This window comes from Epinephelus moara, chromosome 19 (assembly GCF_006386435.1).
Source record: "Epinephelus moara isolate mb chromosome 19, YSFRI_EMoa_1.0, whole genome shotgun sequence".
NCBI lineage: Eukaryota > Metazoa > Chordata > Actinopteri > Perciformes > Serranidae > Epinephelus > Epinephelus moara.
Genome location: NC_065524.1, coordinates 20,911,396 through 20,935,124, shown reverse-complemented (window position 1 = coordinate 20,935,124; position 23,729 = coordinate 20,911,396). Strand labels below are relative to the sequence as shown.

The 23,729-nt window shown below is 41.3% G+C and overlaps 1 protein-coding gene across 3 annotated transcripts in view; it reads right to left on the bottom strand.

Annotated features, from left to right (window-relative positions):
• Window positions 1-1,731: 1,731 nt before the first annotated feature.
• Window positions 1,732-23,729, bottom strand: part of slit1a (slit homolog 1a (Drosophila)) — a 108,258-nt gene continuing 86,260 nt past the window's right edge. For 2 of the 3 annotated variants that reach the window (XM_050071084.1, XM_050071086.1), the window contains 22 exons: window positions 22,527-22,671; window positions 22,359-22,433; window positions 22,136-22,279; window positions 21,477-21,620; window positions 21,217-21,383; window positions 20,338-20,473; window positions 17,841-17,909; window positions 17,690-17,761; window positions 17,506-17,577; window positions 13,108-13,179; window positions 11,800-11,963; window positions 11,167-11,291; window positions 10,955-11,052; window positions 10,726-10,865; window positions 10,173-10,266; window positions 8,879-9,016; window positions 8,560-8,788; window positions 8,123-8,253; window positions 7,815-8,008; window positions 6,615-6,903; window positions 6,208-6,419; window positions 1,732-5,126 (listed from right to left, as the gene is read on the bottom strand). In XM_050071084.1, the coding sequence (XP_049927041.1) occupies window positions 4,888-5,126; window positions 6,208-6,419; window positions 6,615-6,903; window positions 7,815-8,008; window positions 8,123-8,253; window positions 8,560-8,788; window positions 8,879-9,016; window positions 10,173-10,266; window positions 10,726-10,865; window positions 10,955-11,052; window positions 11,167-11,291; window positions 11,800-11,963; window positions 13,108-13,179; window positions 17,506-17,577; window positions 17,690-17,761; window positions 17,841-17,909; window positions 20,338-20,473; window positions 21,217-21,383; window positions 21,477-21,620; window positions 22,136-22,279; window positions 22,359-22,433; window positions 22,527-22,671 (3,149 nt within the window). In that variant the 3' untranslated portion in view covers window positions 1,732-4,887. The remainder of the gene's footprint in view (window positions 5,127-6,207; window positions 6,420-6,614; window positions 6,904-7,814; window positions 8,009-8,122; window positions 8,254-8,559; window positions 8,789-8,878; window positions 9,017-10,172; window positions 10,267-10,725; window positions 10,866-10,954; window positions 11,053-11,166; window positions 11,292-11,799; window positions 11,964-13,107; window positions 13,180-17,505; window positions 17,578-17,689; window positions 17,762-17,840; window positions 17,910-20,337; window positions 20,474-21,216; window positions 21,384-21,476; window positions 21,621-22,135; window positions 22,280-22,358; window positions 22,434-22,526; window positions 22,672-23,729) is intronic. The other variant, XM_050071085.1, reaches the window with a different exon arrangement.

The following is a 23,729-nucleotide window of genomic DNA, read 5'->3' as shown; positions in this document are numbered from 1 at the left end:
ATGACATTTTGAATGCCATACTATACTATGATGTTTTCATGACATTTTGAATGACATACTATACTATGACGTTTTTATGACATTTTGAATGCCAGACTATACTATGGCGTTTTCATGACATTTTGAATGCCATAATATACTATGCCGTTTTCATAACATGTTTAATGTCTGACTATACTATGCCGTTTTTATGATATTTTGAATGCCATACTATACTATGCCATTTTTATGGTATTTTTTATGCCATACTATACTATGCCGTTTTTACGGTATTTTGTATGCCATACTATACTATGCCGTTTTTATGGTATTTTGTATGCCATATTATACTATGCCGTTTTCATGATATTTTGAATGCCATACTATATTATGGCATTTTTATGATATTTTGTATGCCATAGTATACTATGACGGTTTTATGACATTTTGTATGCCATACTATACTATGCCGTTTTTATGGTATTTTGTATGCCATACTATACTATGCCGTTTTCATGATATTTTGAATGTCATACTATATTATGACTTTTTTATGACATTTTTTATGCCATACTATACTATGCCGTTTTTATGATATTTTGAATGCCATACTATAATATGAAGTTATTATGAGATTTTGAATGACATACTATACTATGACATTTTTTTTGACATTTTTTATGCCATACTATATTTTGACATTTTTATGACATTTTGAATGCCATACTATACTATGAAATTTTTATGAGTTTTTGAATGACATTCTATACTATGGCGTTTTTACGACATTTTGAATGGCATACTATACTATGACGTTTTTATGACTTTTTTAATGCCTTACTATACTTTGACGTTTTTATGACATTTTGAATGCCATACTATACTATGCCGTTTTTATGGTATTTTGTATGCGATACTATACTATGCCGTTTTTATGGTATTTTGAATGCCTTACTATACTATGCCATTTTTATGACATCTTTTATGCCATACCATACTATGACATTTTTATGACATTTTGAATGACATTCTATACTTTGACATTTTTTATGCCATACTATAGCATGCCGTTTTATGACATTTTGAATGACATTCTATACAATGACAGTTTTTATGCCATCCTATACTATGCCGTTTTATGACATTTTGAATGGCATACTATACTATGACATTTTTTATACCATACTATAATATGACATTTTAATGACATTTTGAATGACATTCTATACTATGACATTTTTTATGCCATACTATAGTATGCCGTTTTCTGACATTTTTAATGGCATACTATACTATTAAGTTTTAATGAGTTTTTGAATGCCATACTATACTATGCCGTTTTATGACATTTTGAATGACATTCTATACTATGACATTTTTTATGCCATACTATACTATGCCATTTTATGACATTTTGAATGACATTCTATACCATGACATTTTTTATGCCATAATATAATATGGTGTTTTTACGAAATTTTAAATGGCATACTATACTATGACATTTTTTATGCCATACTATACTATGGCGTTTTTACGACATTTTGAATGGCATGCTATACTGTGACTTTTTTATGACTTTTTGAATGCCATACTATACTATGACCATTTTTCTGACATTTTTTTAATGATATTGTTATTCTTTAACTTTTTTTTCCTGCTGTACTATACATTTTTTATGGTTTGTTTGTGGCATACCATGACATTTTTATGGCAAATAAAGATGGCATTAACAAAAAAAAAAAAAGACAACACATTCTCAAAAGCACACACATTTAAGTTTAATTAATGAAAAAGAGTGGAGGTTTGGTAAACATTTTGTCGGTGGCACTACATACATTCAGCATTATTGGGAGTTTTTAAGTTTAATCCCACCATCAATCCTGTAACAAAAAGCAAACAGACAGAACCCAACGAGGGATATTTAAGTTTTTGCACCAGTTCAATACAACAGAGACATTGTGTCGTTTACAATAACATATTTATGTATATAGTTCATAGGATGGAAAATCTCTGTTTCTGGTCATGTGACCAGATAACTGAATTACATCTCAATATAGCACAAGCACCACTAAGATGTCTACCAGGAAGTTGAATGCACCAGTCCAGTACAGATCAGTGCAGAGGAAGGAAAGGAGACATGAAAAGAAAGCCACATTCGACTAAATATGCACCTTTACGAGGCACACAGCCTAAGAGTTACAGTGACTGTTCATCAGTATCCTTTATGAGATCTTCTTTTAATGTTATTGTACACCACTGGGATCACATCAACAGCATGTAAAACGAAGTTAACATGGGTAGCAATATGAAGAGGAGCTCTGTGTGCATTGTACCAAGCTGAGATCTGGCTCTGTAGCCTTTCACACTATAAAGAGATTTTTAACATTTAGATCAGCAAAATGGATAAACACAATCCCAATCTGCAGGGAGAACAATGCCTTAAGCCATCCCGATGGACTGTCACTTATTGAACAGTATGTGATTTCTATATCTTACATTGGAAACTAAATAACAGCTAAAAGTTACCACTTCATGAATAAGCATAGGTCATATTTATCTATACACATTTATACATTCAGGTATGACTGTTGTGTTCATTGTAATTGGCACCATTTCTTCTTTTTTTGTGTGTGGATAGCCAGTCAGAACTGACAGACATTGAAATGTCCAGACCTTTCTCATTTAGGATCTGTCAGTAGTAGGCATGTAATGCTTCACACGGTTGCCTATTTAGACAGATCTAGGATGATATAACATGATCATTGTCCACAGAAGCAACTTCATCCTATTTCTTCTGGCTTGACAGCAGCTTATGATCAGTTGAGCTTGACTACTTAAACTCTGTTGAACTAAAAACACCTCTATGGCAAACATCTCTCAAATTAAAATGATAGAAATACAACCCAACACTTCAACAAAATGAACATGAAAACAATCAGAAGCCTTTAAGTGTGGTATGGTAATTACAAGGTAAATTTGAGGGGGACATCTCTTAATCCCAGCCCGGACCTCTCCAGCCTCTGCAGCGAACGAGGAATGTCTGAGCCAGAGAGGAGGAAAACACTGTTGTAACTCGCTATTAAGTGATGTTACAAATACCTTACAGATTTTTTATGCTATTTTTAATCATTATTTTACCTTTTTTCATCTTTTTGAAATTTTTGAAAATATTTGAAAGTCAGCAACATTTATGCCTTTCACTTTCTACAGGAAAACGCCTTTAGATAAAATAAATAAAAAACAAGCACAGACTCTCATGAATTAGATGTAATATTCACATGGAAGACAACATATACAATATTAAACATATTTCTAGACCAATACTGCCTCCTATACAACAAGGCCAACCAGCTGCTGTATTTTTGGCCAATTAACGTAATTAATTACCTTGTTGAAACAAGTGAGATCAACAAATAAAAACACCTAGGGAACCAACTGAATGCCTTTCCACCAGTCCCAAAGCTTCCAAAAACAGACTTACTCCTTAACATAGAAAAATACTATACCAAAATGAAATACAAATATATATATATTAGAATCTGTTAGGCATTTCTATATAAAGAGTTGTTGGGGAGGGTTTCGGGGGGGCGGCTAAAGGAGTTAGGTTACATCATGAGACAAAATATAACAAAAATAAAAACAAATCAATATGAGAAATTAGACAGAACAAAACAAAAACCAGAAGATGATTCTGCAACCTTTTGTTTTGTAATAACATTTATAATGATATTAAGAAGCTCTACATATTTGTTGGCAAACTCTTCTCCACACATGCAACAGTTTGCACAAGTTTAATACTGCAGGCATCAAGAGGAGCAGGGCTGAACAGCCTCCTGCTCAAAGGGGGTGGGATTATGCAAATCGTCCTAACCCTGAGGCAATGCATGCTGGGGGACTGATAAGCACTGGGCACTGCCAGCACCAGATTGGTTTGCTGTATGAACAGAATAGATGCACCACACAAGCCTCCTCACTTTTACAAGCGCTTAGACCGTGTAACTGTACGTATACCATGCGTGTGTGATCATGTACTTAAGAGAGATGTATGACTGTCGTTTTCAGTGCTGCTAGTCAGTGCAGTCTCTATTTTTATGGAGTTTCTATGTTACGGTACCTCACAGCAAACAACTGTGACGCCAGACCACCTGGTCTCGAAGCCATGACATCCGCACTGAATTATGTGCCACTCTAACTCTACCTTTTCTTTGTTCACTTCTACATGTGCATGTGTGGATGGATGACGGTATCCTGGCAGAGAAATTGCTATACCGAACCAACAACAACTTTCACCTCAACCCAAACCATATCCAGCCCAGTCCAGGTAACCCAGCCAAGCTCAACTCAAAATAGCTTTGCCAAGTCAAGCAGTCCAGCTCTCTTCTCATCCCTCTGTTTCTCTCTTTTTGTTTCTCTGCCTCTCTTCTGCCATTCTTAGCCAGGCTGGACCCCACTGTCCTCCCTGCCTCCACAAAGTAAAGATGGTAGATGGTGGCTAGGCTGTCAGAGGCCTCACGGATGGATGGGGAATTCACACTGGGTAATTTGGGTTGGAGGGATGCCTCACTCTGAATGCAACACCTTTGAAATCTCTGGACCCCTTGGAACAATGTTGCAGATACAATGGTTCTGTTGCTGTTGTTGTCACTTCTACATTGTTGCTCATGATGTTGGTTTCTCTGTGTTATTGTAGGTCACACACCCTTGGAAGGGGAGGAAATGTCCTATTTTACAAACATTGTTGTCCATAATATATAGATAGAGGTTTTATATATATTCTTTATACTCTCTCTCTTTCTTTCTTTCCCTCCCTTGCTCGCTTTCCTCCAGTCCTCTCTCTTCCTTCCTTCTTTCCTTTCTTTCTATCTTCTGCTTGGCAGCAGCGGCAGGAAATGTGAGCGAATGATGCTACATGCAGCCCACGCAGCCACACTTGATGGTCTTTTCCACTTCCTCGCTGAAGGAGGTTCCATCGCTGCATTCAAAGGTGTATTTCCGGCGTTTCATTCGCTGGCTGGCGCAGCAGGCCCCCGTGTCACAAGCTCCGCTGCACTCCACCCAAGAGACCATGCGTGTCGTCTGGCAGATAGCATAGCCTCGCTGTACCTGGTAGAAGTCTCGCACAGGTTCCCCTCGGCATTCAGACTCTGGAAAACAGGAAAAACATCCACAGACATTGTTATAATTAATTAATCAGGTTATATGCAGGTATCCTGAAGTTAAAGAGGTCTTAAAAGGCAGTAAATTTAAGACCCTTTTTATGTATTTCCATACAGTCATAGTACAGTACTAATTTTAGTATGGTGCAAAAAAAACAAACAGTCATAGTACAGTATATGACAAAAAATAGTCATAGTATAGTATGTCACATAAAAATAGTTATAGTATAGTATGTCACATAAAATAGTTATAGTATAATATGTCACAAAAAAAGTCATAGTATAGTATGTCACAAAAAAAGTCATAGCATAGTATGTCACAAAAAATAGTTATAGTATAGTATGTCACATAAAATAGTTATTTTATAATATGTCACAAAAAAATAGCCATAGTATAGTATGTTACAAAAAATAGTCATAGTATAGTATGTCACAAAAAAAAGTCATAGCATAGTATGTCACAAAAAATAGTTATAGTAGTCATAGCATAGTATGTCACAAAAAATAGTTATAGTATAGTATGTCACATAAAATAGTCATAGTATAATATGTCACAAAAAAATAGTCATAGTATAGTATGTCACAAAAAATAGTTATAGTATAGTATGTCACATAAAATAGTTATAGTATAATATGTCACAAAAAAATAGTCATAGTATAGTATGTCACAAATAAAGTCATAGCATAGTATGTCACAAAAAAATAATCATAGTATAGTATGTCAAAAAAAAAGTCATAGTATAGTATGTCACAAAAAAGGTCATAGTATAGCATGTCACATAAAATAGTTATAGTATAGTATGTCACAAAAAAGGTCATAGTATAGTATGTCACAAAAAATAGCCAAACAAAGCATAGTACAGAACACTATTAAAAAAGTCAAATTTTAATATGTCATAAAAAAGTAATTATAAAAAAGTCGTACAAGCTACAAATACCTCAGAAATTGCCATTCAAGATTTTTTAAATTGATTGATCAACTCTCAATGCGCTTTGAGACCCTGCAGACACCCTTTTAATCATATCTCATTTATTCTTTTCCCCTCAGAATTACACTGAGCAAACCAACCTGTGTCACAGAGTTCCCCAGTGTAGCCACTTTCACAGTGACAGTAGGCATCTCCTGTGTCTGAGATCTGGCAGCGACCGTGTTTGCAGGACAGGCGGCGGCAGGGGTTGAAAAGCTCCCCCTGTTGGTTACACAGGGCACCACGGTAACCCTCTGCACACTCGCAGCGGTATGACTGAGCGTCCAGTGGGATGCACTTTCCATGGACGCACCTGGTAGAGACACATTAACCTTGATCAGATTTCCTGCTCAGCAAATAAATGAATGGAGTAGATGTTTCAACAGCAGCTGAAAAATGTTCCTAACTAAGTACATTAACTCAAGTACTGCACTTGAGTACTATTTTGGGGTACTTGCAATAAGAGTTTTGCTGTGAAATATTAATTCTATCTCATCTGCTAACATACTTGCTGCCCTGGCAGGGGTTGGTAGCAGGTTGGTCACAGTGCGGCCCGCTCCAGCCTGGCTGGCAGTGGCACACTGGTCCCTGGACCCCATCAGGCTGGCAGATGCCATGTAAACAGTAGATCTTCTTGCAGGGCTCGCAGCCCGGTACCACGCCAGGCTTCATCTGGGTCTTGGTGAAGTCCTGGAGCTCGTTGTTGATGTACAGGTTCTGGATACAGCCGTGGAAACTGGAACCATTCTGGAGCTGCCATAGACGGAAAGTACCTGAGTGTACATCCACTGGCATGCCTGGAGGGGGAGAGAGAAAAGAGATGATGGTAAAAGATGTGAAGATGTGCAGACTGGAGCACAAACAGACAGCTAACACAGGGCTGGTATGAGTGTAATGGAGGAAGGTACTTTCAAACATGCGTGTCCGAGCAGTGCATTAACAAATTTGTCAATTCATAAACTGAACTCTTTTTAAAATAGTCTTATATTTTTTTAATTGCACAACGAGACACATCATCCTTGAAACACAGGACAGCGTAGGATATGAGAAAATGTCTCCTGTGGTGTTGTATGAATGAACACAAAACATCACAGCACTAAAACAAAATGGACAGATTCTGAGCCACTCCTGAGCAAACTGTTAACCCTGGCAACTAATGCAGGAAATCTTTCTTTTGATAAAGTTTGTTTGGGCTAAATTTTCGTATTTCATGAATTTCAAGAGTGGCTTAATCACACATTACAAATAAATACATTTTGTGAAATCACATCCATGCAAATACAAAACAAATCTGAAGTTAAGACTGTGTCTGGTAGTTCTTATGTTAGCCACTAGAGGTAGTACTTCACACACTGTAAGAAATATGCTGTAGGGACATTTGACGATTAGATTATAAAGTGGTGTACACTAATCTGTCATTTTTGAGAGTTGTGTTTTAACTGCCAAGGTGAAATTATTTTTTTATAACAAATATGTGCATATGGTGAATGCGGAGGTCTATGCGTATTTCTGTATTATAAATTAATATGTGGCTCCTAGCAAACACAGTCATGACTAAAGGTGGGGATGGTGTGGGTGGAGGATAAGGTTTGCGTGGAGGTAGGACTGGGTTGAAGGGTTGCATGGTTAAAGGGAGGGGTTGGTTGCGGTGGTGACAAAGCGAGGGGGGAAGGGTGGTGATTGACAGTAGTGTAGTAGTTAAGAGTGCCTGCAGAGGAGGGAGGTGTGTTCTGGAGAGGGCCCCTACCCCCCACGTATAGTGGAGCCTCCCCGTTGAGGGGCCGCACCGCCCCAAAGCTGTCCATTGTGGTAGGGAGACCCCCGTCAATGGACAGGTTCACCATCTGGTCAAAGGTCACCAGCTCCACTGTGTGGAACTGGCCATCGTTGATGGTCTCAGTGCTGGCGAAGGAAAACAGAGATCGGTCATTTAAGAATAATTAAGAAATACAAATAACAACTTTTCATCAGGAGTCAGCAGTGAAAGTAATCCTCAGCAATTCGAAGGAAACTTACCTGTAGATGGCGTGTCCAGGCTGGCTGCCAGGGTCATAGCTGACCTTGACGTGACCTTGGTAGAGCTCCACTGCAATATGATCATTGTCACCATTGTACAGCAGGATGCCATTATCCTCAGCTGTTGACACCTACAGAGAGACGATTGCATCAGGTGTTTGAATTAGTCAGGTTTCAGAGAGGACGCGTCAGCACCCAAATATCATGTCGTAATGTTCACACATTATCAAACTCTGTGTTAGTGCTGTCATGATACAGAAATATCTAACTTTGATACAATACTGTGAAAAAAACATCGATATTCAACACCATTGTGAGAGTAATAAAACGACAGCTGGTATCAGTGTATCAATACTGTGGAAAATGATTATTAAAACAACTTCAAACATTAGGAATTGATATGAATCACTATTTCTGACACACTAATCTGTGGATACCTGTAAGGTGATGTTAGCTTGTGGCCAGTTTTTAAGGTCAGAGAGCAGCAGGTAGGAGTCTCTGTCAATGAAGTTGACGCTGACCAGCTTCTCGCAGCGTGGGCCCCCGAACTCTGGAGGGCACTGGCAGAGGGCCCGTCCGCCTCGCTCCACACATGGGGCGTTGTTCTGGCAGTCGGCCAGCTCACACAGGGACAGTGGAGACTGGGGAACCTCACACAACTGACCACTGTGGAGAGAAATAAAGCGAGGATGATGATGTTAGTAAAGCTACACAAATTAAGTCTGTGAATTTGCTGAATTAGTGCTCATTTCTCACCTGTATCCTTCAGGACAGACACAGGAGTATCCGTTCAGCTCATCCACACACTGAGCTCCATTTTGACAACGGTGCTCCTCACAGTCGTTGTAGTCTACACTGCAGTCGTCACCAACATAACCAGGAGAGCACACACACCTGCAACACACAAACACAATACTGAAACCAAAACATGAAGCTACGAGCTAATATCATCCACCAAATAAACTAGATAACATGTTGCAACAAATTTTATCGTTTAACAGTAATCTGCTGACAGAGGATTGCCCCTATATAAATAAACAATTATTAAATAAAAATATTTATATATGTCTTAATAGATAGCAACAGCAAGATTATAACCTTCCAAAAAAAGTCTCATATGTATATGGTCCAGTATGTACACTACTAGAATATAATAAAAGTATTGTATCAATATCTAATGAATGAATGAAATGCAGCTAGTATGCTGCCCATATCCTAGAGACCAGTCATGGATAAATGGAAATAAAATGAATAAGAAATATAGAAATATAATGTTGTTAAAGACTACATTATTATAAATCAAACTGATGCCTTAAATAAGAGGGAAGACTTTTATTATAATAATTCCATGGAAAGATGTATTTAATATTATCTATAACACTACTCACAATGTATCTAAACATACAATACAGCTACAGATATTATATACATTTTTACCCACTAAAAAGATGCTGTCTATTTGGGGCCTAGAACAGTCTTGTTTGTGTGGGTTTTGCAGTGATGAAGAGGATCAGTCTTGTTTTGGGATAAGGTCCAAGGGTGGATAATGTTTTACAATAATAAATATAGAAATCCACTTACAAACAGTAATTTTAGGGGACTTAAGTAGCAGCAAATCAGAGATCAGTAACACTGTGATATTGTTTGGCAATGCTTTTATAATAAAACGGAAAATAACCACACAGCGTATTATTTTAGAATCTAAAGCTTATCTTAAAACACACTGGATGATAGATAGAAAGATTAACATTTAAAAAACTACAAACATTGAAATTCCTGAAGGGATGGCAACAACTAAACATTTGGGAAGGATGGGAATAGATAGGGAAAAAAATGGGTTGTGGGACAGGCTGATTGGGCCCATGCAGTGCCCGTTTTGACCGTATGTATGTACATGTACCGTGCTGTTTGTTGCTGTATGTTGTGTATGTTATTTGTCTTAATAGAAGAAATAAAAAAGAACAAAGCTTCCTCCTGGTCTGTCTATTATTAAAATGTAGTGTAATCTCTTTTTTTGCTGTATCTGATGTTACTGGCAGCAAACACTTACTTGGGTCCAGTGGAGGTGATGAGGCAGGTAGACTGATGTTGGCAGGGGCTCCGTCCAGGGGCACACACATCCTCCATTTCTTCACACATCTCCCCTGTACAGAATTTAAAAAAAAAAAAGTATTTACAACCCAGAGCAAATCCTGCAAAAAAACAACAACTGCTAAACAAAAAAGTAATACAGTTATCCATTATTACAGTCAGACAAGAAAAAAGTCTGAAAAGTGCATTGCAACTGTAGTGAGAGGAAACTAGATAGCTTTGCTTATTTAAAGAATCAGAGCAGTTTTAAAACAACACTGCAAATATATTTTATGCATCTGTAAAGAAGCAGAATAGTGCATGTCTTATTAACTACCTGTGTGGAGGTAAAGGTGTTTTAGCTTTAAGATATTCAATTTATTTGCTTATGTTAAGTGTTTTATGGCCTATTTTAAGAAATCTTTAAATACTGGCAGATTGTTTTGTTTCATACCAAACTTCTCTGCATTCTAACACAGCAGGATTTTTGGCAGTGCAGCTGCTTCCTGAGTCAAAGTGCCGCATGCACTAACCTGTGTAGTAGGGGGGACAAAAACAAGTGTAGTTGTTGACTCCATCGATGCAGGTCGCTCCGTTCTCACAGTCGTTGTCTTCGCAGTCGTCAATGTTGGTTTGGCAAGTGGGGCCCTCAAAGCCCAGTGGACATGTGCAGCTGTGAAAATGAATACACTCATCGTGTCATGTCCTTTCTGTGATAAATAAGACTTAATTTCTTTGTTGCACAAAGCTTGTCTTCCTCACCTGTAATCTCCCTCCTCATCTTCATTCGCTTGACAAGTTCCGCCGTTAAGACACGGGTTACACACACAGGCATCCAGAGCTTTCTCACAGTTCTTGCCCTGAGACAGAGAACAGACGTGATATTAATTTATTACAATAATTTATGCATGCCTTAAGACATGTAACACATCGAGGATATTCACAAATAGGTGGCAGCATTGTGGAGCTCTCACCTTGAATCCTGGAGGACAGCTGCACCTGTAGATCTCCACTGCGTCGCTGTGACAGATGCCTTGGTTCAGACAGGGACTGGACAGACAGGGGTTACACTTGGCCAGCACTGTGGAGTCCACATCACCTGAGGAAATACCAGACAGATAAGAATGACTTGCATGTAGATACTAGTGGGGATGAGAATCATCTAAGGCCTCACGATACAATGTTGTCACAATACTTAAGTCACAATAAAATATGACTGTGATTTTGAGCATTTTGTGATATGCTGAGTATTACAGTAACATATATTGCAATTTATTACCATTCTTCCACTGCAACTTACTTGTATGTCTCCAAAGAAAAACTTTTGTCAACATCTGTTTAATCTAATGAGATAAAGCTGTCAGTCTGTTTATGTCCCTTCAATCATTTTTACTGCAGCAAATGTGTCTAGTGGACTGAAATGCAATTGATTTTTTTTCCAAGTAGGCTATCAAATCTTTAATTTGTATTTGCAATATTATTGATTTATATAATAAAAAAATCGATACTTGGCATTCATGTATTGCAATGAAAAAGGTTGTTTTTTTCCCCCACCCCTTGATACTAGTACTGCTTATTTTATTTTTGTGTACGACACAAGTACTCACCTGTGCATTCAAACTTCTTTGCAGGTGTGGTGAGCAGCAGTTTGCCCTCCATGCCCTGTGGGCCAGCACAGCGGGCGATGCCAGGCTCTTTGTAGCTGGTCTTCACCCAGTCTGACAGCCAGCGCAGGCGACAGTCACAGTGCAACGGGTTGGCACCAATCGCCCTGATAGAGCAGTGACAATAAACTTATCAATGGTCTGACTTTTACTTTCCAATCTCCCAAGTTGTCTGTCACTGTAATACACTCTATCACCAGCAGGTGTCTCTACAACCTTATGTAAAACAAACCAACTCAACTTGGTGCACTAAACAACTAAAACAGCTTCTCTAAGAGTAAAAGAGATTTAAAGTTTAATGCTCAATGCCACTTTGTGCCATACATCATCTGGAGGAGGGCTCCTCAATTATAGGCAAAGGTGCGAACAGAAGGCACTCTTAACCACTTCTGTCATGGTGGTCGTGAATCAATGCCGCTCTGTCCTCCCCGCTGGATGCACAAACACTCCTGAATCAATGCTGTTCCATTACGGTGGAACACAGGCTCATCTTTCAGGCCGGGCCAATAGCTGACACCTGACATCTGCTAACATGAAAGCCACTTGACTGTGACTGTGGATCAATGGCCGGCCTCCATCCCTCCCTTCACCCCATTTTTTATGCAGCCTTGACTCCTGTGACGCCCTCCAAAACATGTTTTTGTTAGTCGTCTCCATCCTCCCTTCCTCCTCTCCAATCTGACACTGATAGGTCTATTGATCAGCGACTGTCAGGGCATGATGTGAATATCTAGGCTGGGTGGCACAGAGCGCACTGCAAAGATACTTCTGTGGAGTTTTACATGTGTCCACGAGTCCGTGCACGACCACACAACAGCTACACACCACACACACAAAATTACAGACATAAATAAACAAACCAAAACAAACAGTAAAGTCCACAGACCATGGAGAATCTGTGTGTGTCAGTGAACGGGTGGGTGTGTGTCTCGGAGATGTCACAGGGAGATGAGACAGCACAGGGGTCTGTGTGTTGCTCTAACCACAGGACTGCAGCTGATTAAGGGAGGGCTTGGCTCTTGCGGAGCCCACCAAAGAGGACTACAGACAGGCCACTGTGAGCCACGCTCTCCGGCTGTCTGACCAGACCCCCTCGGTGTCTGAGAGTGTGTATGTGTGTGTGTGTGTGTGTGTGCATGTGAGTAGACTTCACAAACTCAGTGGTAAGTGCAGACAGTATCACATAGGCTGCCACTGGGGCTTACAGTTGTGTGTGTGTGTGTGTGTGTGTGTGTGTGTGTTACTACTTACAAGTGGGAAAGTGAAGCCACATCGTTGAAGATGCCATCAGGAAGCTCTGAGATTTCGTTGCCATGGAGAGACCTGAGGGACGATGAAGGAAAAAGACGGAAAAAAAGAGAAAATGTATGACCATGAACATGTGTCATCATGGGACAAATGCTTTTATGGGCAGATTTTCTGTCAGACTGTTAGAGCTGCAATCATTAGATGATTCACTGGCAGAAAACTACTTAGATAATCAATCATGTGACTCACATTTAAAGGGACAGTTCACCCCAAATTCAAAAATATGTATTTTTCCTCTTACCTGTAGAACTATTTATCAGTCTAGATTGTTTCGGTGTGAGTTGCCCAGTGTTGGAGATATCAGCCGTAGAGATTTCTGCCTTCTCTCTAATATAATGGAACTAGATGGCACTCAGCTTGTGGTGCTCAAAGTGCTCAAAAAATACATTTAAAAAGCTCAACAGCAATTTGTCTTTAGAGAAAACATGAGTCGGTTACACAGGATAATCCACAGACCTTGTGAGTAGTTTCATGTAGGAACTATTTTCTTTCTACCAAACTACACCTGCAGTCAGTATCACCGCACAGAAGGAAGAGTGCATCTACTGCTAGCTCACCTAGCACAACTTAGCTAGCTAACATTACAGCTCAGCCGAGGAAGACGCCCATTAATGTTTACATCTTGTCCTGTCTGGAGTCTCTCGCACATGAGTAGATGCACTCTTCCTCCTGTGAAGTAATACGGTTGGCGGGTGTAATTTGGTAGAAAGAAAATAGTTCCTTGATGAAACTTTGAGTGCCATCTGCTTCCATTATATTGAAGAGAAGGCAGACATCTCTACAGCTGATATCTCCAACATTCTGCAACTCACACCAAAACAATCTAGACTGATAAATAGATTGTAAAAGTATATATTTTAGATTTTTGGGGTGAACTGTCCCTTTAAAGCGATTACAGCTTGTCAAGTTTCTGACATTTTATATACAAAATGATTAACCAAGAAAATAATTGGCATATTAATCGATAATAAAAATAAACATTAGTTGCGGTCCTGCATGTTATACTTTGTTTTCCAGCAACTAAAACCAGAGATTAGTGGGAAAATGTTGAGGAACATTTCAGTGCTGTGTTGGGTGGTTGTATTGGGTTTGTATTTCGGGTTGAGCTTTGTGCAGCTGGCAGAGATGTGAGGCTCTGTAAGTCTGTAAAAGACTGGTGTCAAGTTTCTGTGTGCGTCTGGCTGGCAGGGCCGACGAGGGCACAGAGGGAGGGGGGTAACAGAGCTGCACCACATGCAGGACAGTGAAAAACATTAGTGTAACTGTGCATGTGCAGATTAACAGGTATATTTATGTGTTTGCATGTTTGAGCATGTGCACGTATATTAATGTTTGTATGCACTGTTTTATCGCTGCTCTCTGACTACTATCTAGGGTGACAAGCCAGCATGGCTTAATGGTGAGATGACTGATGGCTGCTGTAATCCGCAGGGTCATTACCACCTCCACCCCTCAGCTGACCGCATGCTAATGTTACCACAGCTCAGTCCGCAGCACCAGAACATGACACATCTGCTCTGTGCCTGCATGATGAGAGCTGATACATAAACAGACTTTGAAACCTTACTTCCCTCTCTGTTTGATCTGTGAATTACCACTAAGCCCTGGATGAGTCAGGGGAAAGGATACAGAGCGCGAAGCTGCTCAATGTAAGGATGCAGAGCTGCAAGTGAGTACGAAAGAGAAAATATACAAAGTAACCGTCTGAGACAACAAGTTAATTGGCCTGTGTGCCGCGGAGAATGCTTATTAGTGTGGAGTGAGTAGTCGAGTTGTGGTAGTCGGAGTTAGGATGCTGAGGGCACGGAGCCAGCAGCAGTGTGCCAGCTAGGCAGAGATCTCATGGGAGAAAGGAGCCAGGGAGTCTCCAGGAAGAAACCCGATCTGCTCTCCTGCTAACATTCTCCCTGTCTGTCTCTGTGTCTTTTTACTTTTCTTTTCTACAGCTGTGTATCATTACATCACTCCATCTTACCTGTCAACTTATCTCTCGCCTGGCACAGTCATCACAGTGCAATTGCATCTGATGTTTCTGGACAGGCAAAATAACGGTTGATGACAAAAAAGAAGTTCTTTAAAGCATGCACGGGCAGTCCGCCTCGACATGTTCAGAATGTTCACACAGGCTTGTTCACCTGCAACCAGTTAATAATGTTTTTGTGATTCTCTGAGTCCTCTGAGCTACATCCAACCGCGACTAAACTGTATCCAACCGCAGTATGAGAATATGTCGGTTTTGATTTCATTTGTTGCAGGCTTTTACTTTCTTTCTTTCTCTTCTTTTCCTTTATCACTCTTTTATATCGCGTTCTTTTCTCACAGCTTCCCACCCAAACCCTGGCGAGCCACACCCTAGCGCTGTCTCAGCTCACTCACCTCACACCTAATACCCAGCAGGCCAATTAGCAGCTTATTAATCTGCAGCTTAAACCACAACCATTATAGACACACACACACACATGTATGTACACTAGCACCAAACCACACCACATCCATGCCAGGCTCAGACCCCTGGTCTGTTTGAAGCCCCGAGCGTTAATGATTCTTCTCCTCTTTACTGCTCTGTAAAGCCAAAGGTGCAGCTTTATAAAGGCTTTGGCACCTCAGTGTGTGCGAGTGCGCATGAGCCGGCTTTGGCATCTCACTGCGGTTTCTATGAAGCTTCCAACTTTGAACTTTGGCCCCGGTTGAAACTATTAATGGCGCTCATTGTCGCTTCAGTTTTGTTGCACCCACACAGCCTCGCTTAGTTAAAAAAAAAAACATGCCATGGCACCAATTGACATTTAATGGGAGGCGTATGATTGATCACACCAGCCGTATAGACATCAAAGTTTTCTGCTTCATTTGGACTCCCGTCTAAGACAATAAGGTAGTCCAGACAGTCTGTGCGTAAATGTGTATGTGTCTGAGCTTGTATATAGTTCTGAGCCTGTGCGGTGTGTGTGTGTGTGTGTGTGGGGCGGGTGGTGTTAGAAAGAGGGCCTCACATGGCGTCTAGCGCGCTTTCAATATTTTAAAAGTGAAGGTGGCGTGAGTGAGTAAGAGCAGAAATAACGGACGCAGCTTCATTAGGGATCAAAGCGACGCGCCCGGGCTAGCAAGGCGGCATCAGCTAATGATGACCGAGCTTCACTCTCATTCCACGCTAAAAGGGCTCTTACGCTTTGTGCCTCGTAATGATCGGGGCCTTAGTTGAATCCCGCCGTAAAAAGAGGCTTTGTTGAAGCTTTGTTGTCAGTAGTAAAAAGTGTGCCTGCTATGAGCACACATGGAAGGGCCGATAAGTCTACTCCCACACACATACTAACGGGCACCAAGCCAGTAGATGACAAACATATAAGCTATGCATAGCGGCACACACACACACACACACACACACACACACACACACACACAGATGCATATATAATCTCATAAGGAGCGCTGCTGGGCCTGGTCTCTGTTTCTCCCTCACAGAACTAAACTGTACATTTGAGTTAAAGTGCGAGGCATCCAGCTGCTGTATCTTTGGATGCAGGTCCAAAGATTGGTTTTGGTTTCGTCATTTATCTGTCCGACGTATTTAGATTCTACATCTCAGTTATTTAGCAGACCGATTCAGCCACGGGGAGCCCATGGTCACTGAGAGTACACAATCAAAGACTTCATAACTTCATAAAAGCCCAGAGGCACAGTCAAAACCATTACGGTTAGCGGGGCAAACATTCGCCGGTAATCAGTGTCAGAGTGATTTTGTACAGTAGGATTGTGGGGGCGCGCGTTTGGCCCTGACGGTGAGGCGGTGATGAGCTCGGGGCGTTTAGAGGTGAACACGCAGACTGGGAAGATGTCTGAAGATGAGGTGTGGGCAGGAGTAGGAGAACACTGCTGCTGTGCCCATGGCTGCCAGTTAAACTGAGAAAATAGGTCGGAGGTTGTGTGAGTGTGTGTGTCTGTGTGTGTGTGTATTCATAAGCTGTCATAACTGTTTAGACTGTGTTTCAGTCCTCTGGAGTCAATCAAAGATTCTCAGCATCTGCTGCACCGCCTCTGTAGTCAGTGCAAGTTGCAAAAATATCCTCCTTAATAACTCATTTAGTCTGAAAGTGAGTCTCATCTTGTTTTAGAACGCTTCTCACAAAATAACCTCAACTGTCTGAAACGACGATGCCGTTTTGAGCACTGTCTTAAAAACCATGTGACAACAAAATACCTGCTCAAACATACAAGATACATTATGTATTAAAATAGGATTTTAACCTAATCTGCCGTTAAACTTTTTTTCTTTGGACAATTTTGCACACACTAAGATGAACACACACGTGTCTGCATGCACTTAAAATACAAAACTAAACTCACAGCAGTCGCAGAGAGTGCAGTCCACTGAAGGCCATTTTGGGGATACAGCGCAGGGAGTTGTAGCTCAGGATTCTGCAATGTAGGAATAATTACATATGCATGCATATAAAATTCATCTGTTTCCATCCTACTTTCAGCACCAGAATGAAACACTAGCTCCTGGCTGAGGCCGGTCAAGACTTACAGAGTGGTGAGTTGGCTCATGTTAGCGAAGGACGAGTTGGTCAGAGAGTTGATTTTGTTGTTGCTCAGGTCTCTGAAAGGAAAAATTATAAAGGTATAAGTTCACCGTATTGATGTGCTGAGTGAGACAGAGGAGGCAGACAAACACTTACACCAGCTGTAGGTACTTGAAGGCAGACAGCTCCTTTGGCACGACGCTGAACTGGTTTCCATCCAGGTACCTGAACACAGGACACAAACAGTTCAGTTCAAAGAGTTCAGAGAGCCAGTAGACAAAATAATCCACTCAGACCAAAATACAATATGTTTTCTGAAAATACAATATTTTAATAATAAATCTGAGCTCTCTGCTGAGGAAGACTGTGTGAAATGACTGAAAGCTCCTACAAAGCGGACCCTTTCTAATGTATTTACCATCAAATATCAAATCCAACCACCATGTTGTTGCACCATATTCACAGTACTTAAGCAATGTCATGTTTTTCTCTGAGAAAATTAAATATTATAATGTGTTTTATATCAATTTATTGCAGCTGTAGTTGTCAGAAAGCTGGTGTGTGAAATGTAAGAAAGTTCTCTGTTTTAATGCCCCCAAACTGTGAAACTCACTACCTCTGGATATTAGCATGGCGAGCTCACTCTGTATTTTTAAACGTAAATTAAAGATCTTTTTATAATGTGGAGTAACATTACAGTCTTGATTTTTAAGTTTTAGCCATTGGTTTTTAACTTTTTTTTTTTTAAATCTCTCTTGCTTATTTTTATTTGCTCTGTTTGCTTTTTTAATATTTTATTGTCTCGTGTCTGTGTCATTCCAATTTTGCCATGTGAAGCACTTTGGGCTGCCTGTTCGTATGAAAGGTGCTGTATGAATAAAGCTGCAACTGCTTCACAGCAAAAGCCTGACTAAGACCTGAGGCTTTCACTGTGAAGGTGCTGCATGAAGTATTTAATTACGTGATCAAACATCTTTTTATTAAGCAGTTTTGTTCATATGCATATCACAATGAACTAGTTGTTGCTCAGTTAAACATTTATAACACCAAAAGCATATTATACAGGCATCTAATTCAGTTCAATCACTATGTAAAAGTCACTAAGTTCCCATTATATCTTGATTCACTCACATTCTCTGTCAGTCAATTTCAAACTGTGCTGTACTTAATGAGGGGCTGCCGAATCTTATTAAGGGAGTATAGAGTTATAGCAACAAAGGGTGCCATATCTTATATTATATATTAGGTTTTACCTCGTGCTAAGAGTTGATTTAATTCCACATTTCAACATTTTATTCTGCTCTTTGTCAGCAGATTAGTGTGACTCTGTGAGAGCTCGAGGCAGGTATTTGCAGGACATCACATTTTTTAACACAGAGCACTTTTTCCCATGCTGCTGCAGCCAGTTTAATCTCACGTTACACCAAACAGCAGATTGTTTTGTCTTTCAATTAGTCCTTTCCCTCAGATGTTTTGACTCAATGCTGTGTCTCATGCCACTGAAGTCAGGCCCAGTAAACCTCCTGTATAAGCATTCCTAGTGCAGACACACACTGGGTTATATATTCCTTCCACTGGGCGAAGGCGGCACATTTATTACATTCTGTGACATTTTTGTGATTTTCCGTTTAGCAGCAACTCCTGCATGTGACCCAGCACACTGCATTTTAAGGTACAAACGCTGGTGTGTGCATTCATGCATGTGTATGTGTTAACATCCTGATGTAGGTACAAGCCGCCCTGGTTGACATCATGCCTGCAGGGATGCAACCACCCTGCTGACTGCCAACACAAAGTGCTACCAGAGGGCTGTCACCTTGATAAATAGCTGATTTAGGGTCCTGGTCCCTCTGAGCGGAGCTGCAGGGGCTTTCTCCTGCTATTGTTGTTGACTGTGCTCGAGACGGGAAGGGAGGGGTGAGGGGGGGTGCTGCTGGTTAGTTAGGGGGCCCTTGGGTTCAGAGGTAATGATAGGTAATGACGGTGCAGAGGACACTTGGGATAATGATGGAGTAGCAAACTCTCCAGATGACTAGATGAAAGCCTTGAAGAGGGGGGCACACCTGGTCACACCTGCTGGGACAATGACAGGCCTAAAGGCTTTCACAGCATGTGCGTGCATCTGTGTGTTTGTATGTGTGTGTGTGTGTGAGTTCGTCTGAACCACTTGAAGAAGTATTGGAAAGTTCCAGACCTATTCCATTCCCTCCCCTTTCCATTGAAAACTGCTCATTAAATTGTCCTCTTGCTCCCCTATGCTCCTGTGGACAGGCTTTTGGCCCTCGCACAAATATGCACACAAACACACACACACTCTGATCCTTGGCTCCGAGTGTGAGAGTGACATCAGTGCTAGCCTTGAGGGCTGCAGGGAACACAGGAGAAGAATGTCTGAGAGAATAACTGCAGGGTTTATTGACTCCTTTCCCCTTCTCCAAATGATGGGATCTGTTTTCTTTGCCTCCACTATTCTCACTAACTCTTATCTCCTTCATACCTCCTAAGCTCCGCTCTACCTTTTTTTTTATATCGTCTCCTTTGGCTTTATTTCCAGGTCTGCCTCCATCACAGCCAGACAAAGGAACAATAACGCCTGGAGCTCAAGCTGATAAGATAGACATGCAATTGGCATAATTAATGCCAAGGAACTCACAGTTCAGTCACGTTTCTGGGGATGCCTTTGGGCAGTGTGTGGAGGTGCTTGTTACTGCAGCGCACCACAGTCTCCAGGCAAGTACATTCACTGGGACACTGGGGTCTGGGCACACAGCTTGACAGCTCCTCTTGGCCTGGGATAAAAAAAACAGAGGAGATAGAGGCAAGTCAGACACCAGAGAGGAAGAGAAAGGAGGAATGACCAGGAGGAGAGGGAAGACATGGAGGACAGCCAAAAGCAGAGCATAAAAAGTAAAAGACAAAGCGAACCTAAAGGCAAGACAGTGCCAAAACAGCACAGTCCTTCAAGCTGATGGTAAGGCATTGAGACAATGGAAAAAAAAAAAAAAGGAAGTGACAAATGTGAAGTGTAAAATAGGACAGAGAGAGAGGTGCCTCGCTAATGTAATATCGACCAGCGAGAGCAAAGAATGGAAGCTGCCCGAGGCCCGAAGACAAGTCTAACATTCATTCAGGTGCAAATAGGCTGACTGGTCAATAAGGCAAACAGCTCAATAGCTCCACTCAGCCCAGCATCGACCAGCAGCTTAGGAACTGCTGAGCAGCAATCTATTCAGTAAACAAAAGAGTGGCACAATAGCGGTCATTATTTAAGATGATCTCAGACACTTTAAGCAGCTCTTGTTCATAACGTATTGTGGAGCGGAGTGCAATGCGAAAATCTTCATCAGTCAGACCCAGACAGGTTAGTTTCACACATAGTGGAGGTCAGCCGCTATATTGAAGATGCTTATCTCCTTTCAAAGAGACAGATTACTTCATTTAAAGTGGAGAAGCTGCAACAAAAGTTCAGATACGGTCTAAATAAGGACACACAGAAAGAGACACAAATCATGATAGCCGGTTAGACACATACCCTCCTCACAGCGGAAGTCAGGCAGAGCCACATCCTGCAGAGGGATCTCCTTGAGGAAGGCAGGGCGCTGGCAGCGAGGGTTACCCGTCACGATCTTCCTACTCCTCAGCCAGTCGCCGAGCCAGGCCAGCCGGCAGTCACAGTTGAAGGAGTTAGCCAGCAGGTTACTGGGAGAAAATGAGCATAAGAGAGGTTATAAGAGCGTTGAATCTTTTAAAAAGACGATTGAAGGCAGGCTCATGTGTACGCCAGGGCCTCACAGGGTGGAGAGAGTCTGCAGAGTGTCGAAGGCTCCGGGAGTGATTGTGGTCAGCTGGTTGTCGTAGAGCGACAGCAGACGGACGTTGTGCAGCCCTGTGAAACTGTCGTTGTGGACGCAGCTGATCTTGTTGTTCCTCAGCATCCTAAGGAAGAAATAAATAAATCACCTTAAAGATTGTAGACATATCAACACAAATTTAAAGTGTGCGTATGTTTGCAGTATCAGACAGTTAAATTTGATGCTTTTAAGACAATGTCAAGATAATTTTAAACCAAATTTAAGACAGACTTTTGGACAAATCATGTGTTTCTTATTAAAGCACTGCAGGTAAGTATAAAGGTAAGTGTAGATGTAATCCTGTGGGAATATGGTTACTAGAGTGAAGAAGGTTTTCTACATTTTGCCAACAGATAAGTGCAGGTTTGAAGCAAATATATAACATTCAAAATTTGGACTTTAACGCAGAAAAGTCTGACTCATTTTGACAAAAAGAAATCAAAGGATGAATGCATTAAATGAGATAAAATGTTTGTGGCAATTAAGACCTCACAAATTCAAATTTAAGACTTTAAAGACCTCATATTTATGAAACTAAATTTAAGACATTTCTAAAGCTTCTTAAGGATCTGCAGACGCCCTGGTTTGTGCTTCACTCACAGCATTCGCAGCCCCTCAAGGCCACGGAACATCCCACTTCGCACCGAGTCGATCTGATTGGCCGTGAGGTGAAGCTCATTGACGGACGATGCGCCTTCAAATGTCCCATCTTCGATCTCTGTGATCTTGTTGTTGCTAAGGTTACTGTGGGGAAAAAACACTGCTATTTAGGGAATGACTGTTAAATGGTGAAGATAAAAAGTGAAATAAAAGTTTGACTCACATTTTCTTCAGCTGGGAAAGGCTCTTAAAAACTCCCATTGCCTCCAGAGCGGTGATCTCATTGTTGTTAAGGCGGCTATGGAGAAAAATTGAAAGACAAATTTAAGTATTCTCTGCTAACTCCATCTCATATTCTTTTTAGCAGTGTGCAATTTCCCTGCTTGCTTACAGTTCAGTGGTGGATGCAGGGATGTGCTCAGGGATCTTGGTGAGCTTCAGGTTGGAGCAGTCCACCACGTTAGACTCACAGCGGCATTTGGGTGGACATACTGGATCACTGTTACAGGCATTGTTCAGACGGGTGTCCTCTGTACCTGAGTGGGATAAAATGCATACACGCAAAATCACGTCAGCCTCCTTTCTATACCAGCACACTTTCCCATGATGCTCTGAATCACGCATAGGCTCCCACGGCTGTGTGTCAGTATTTTGTCTTGTTGTGATGTAAAAGGCGGCTTCCCTGACAAATCTGTAACCTTAGGCACGCTCAAGAACATCCTGCAGCTCACCTACCATTCATAGGACAGAGGTGAATGGGTGAGTGCGAGGGGATGGAAGGGTGGCGGTGAGTTATTTTAAAGAGGTGATAGAACGGGAGCAGTGGGGTGAAAAGAACAGTAGCGGGGGAGATTGAGATAGGGATGCCAAAGAGGATTTGGACTGCCAGCTTTAGTGAAGCAGAGCACCCAAGAGAGAGCACAGGAAGCGTGCACAGACAGGTGGATTCGAAGGGGAGGAGAGGGAGGTAACAAAAAAAAGAAAAAAAGGAGGGCACAAGGGACATAAATGCATGCAGGAGAGAAAGGGAAGAGAGGGAGGCAGACAGACAAGAGAGAAATGAAAGGTGAGTGGCGGAGGTGCAGGGAGACGTCTGTCCTCATAGAGGAAGAGCAAAAATGAGGCAGCGAGGGGAGTGTGGGACGTTTTTTCCTGCACCTCCTCTGTCTATGAATAGACGTTACGTGCCAAAAAGCGTGCTGCCAGTTACATCATGGCTGCTCAATAATGGAGCAGCACTGGGAGCCACTTAGAACAGTGTGTGTGTGTGTGTGTGTGTGTGTGTCTCTGTGTCTGTGTATATGTGCGTGTAGAGCTTATGTGTGTGCATATGTTCCATTTAGAGGGAACAGCCCAGCGTTTTCTGTTAGGATATCGTTTTGTGTCCCGTTCCCTTCTCTCACATCGGTGCACCTCTTCGCCTGAAGTATGGAGGTGACGTCAGTGGGACAGCGTGGAGCACCCAGACCACAATCATGAGAAGGAAAACCTCAAACAACCAGGACAAAATCTTAGAGCTGAGTATCAAAAATCTGTCCAAATAAATGAAGCCGTATTTGAAACCATAACCTAACCCCAAACCCTCATCGTTGAC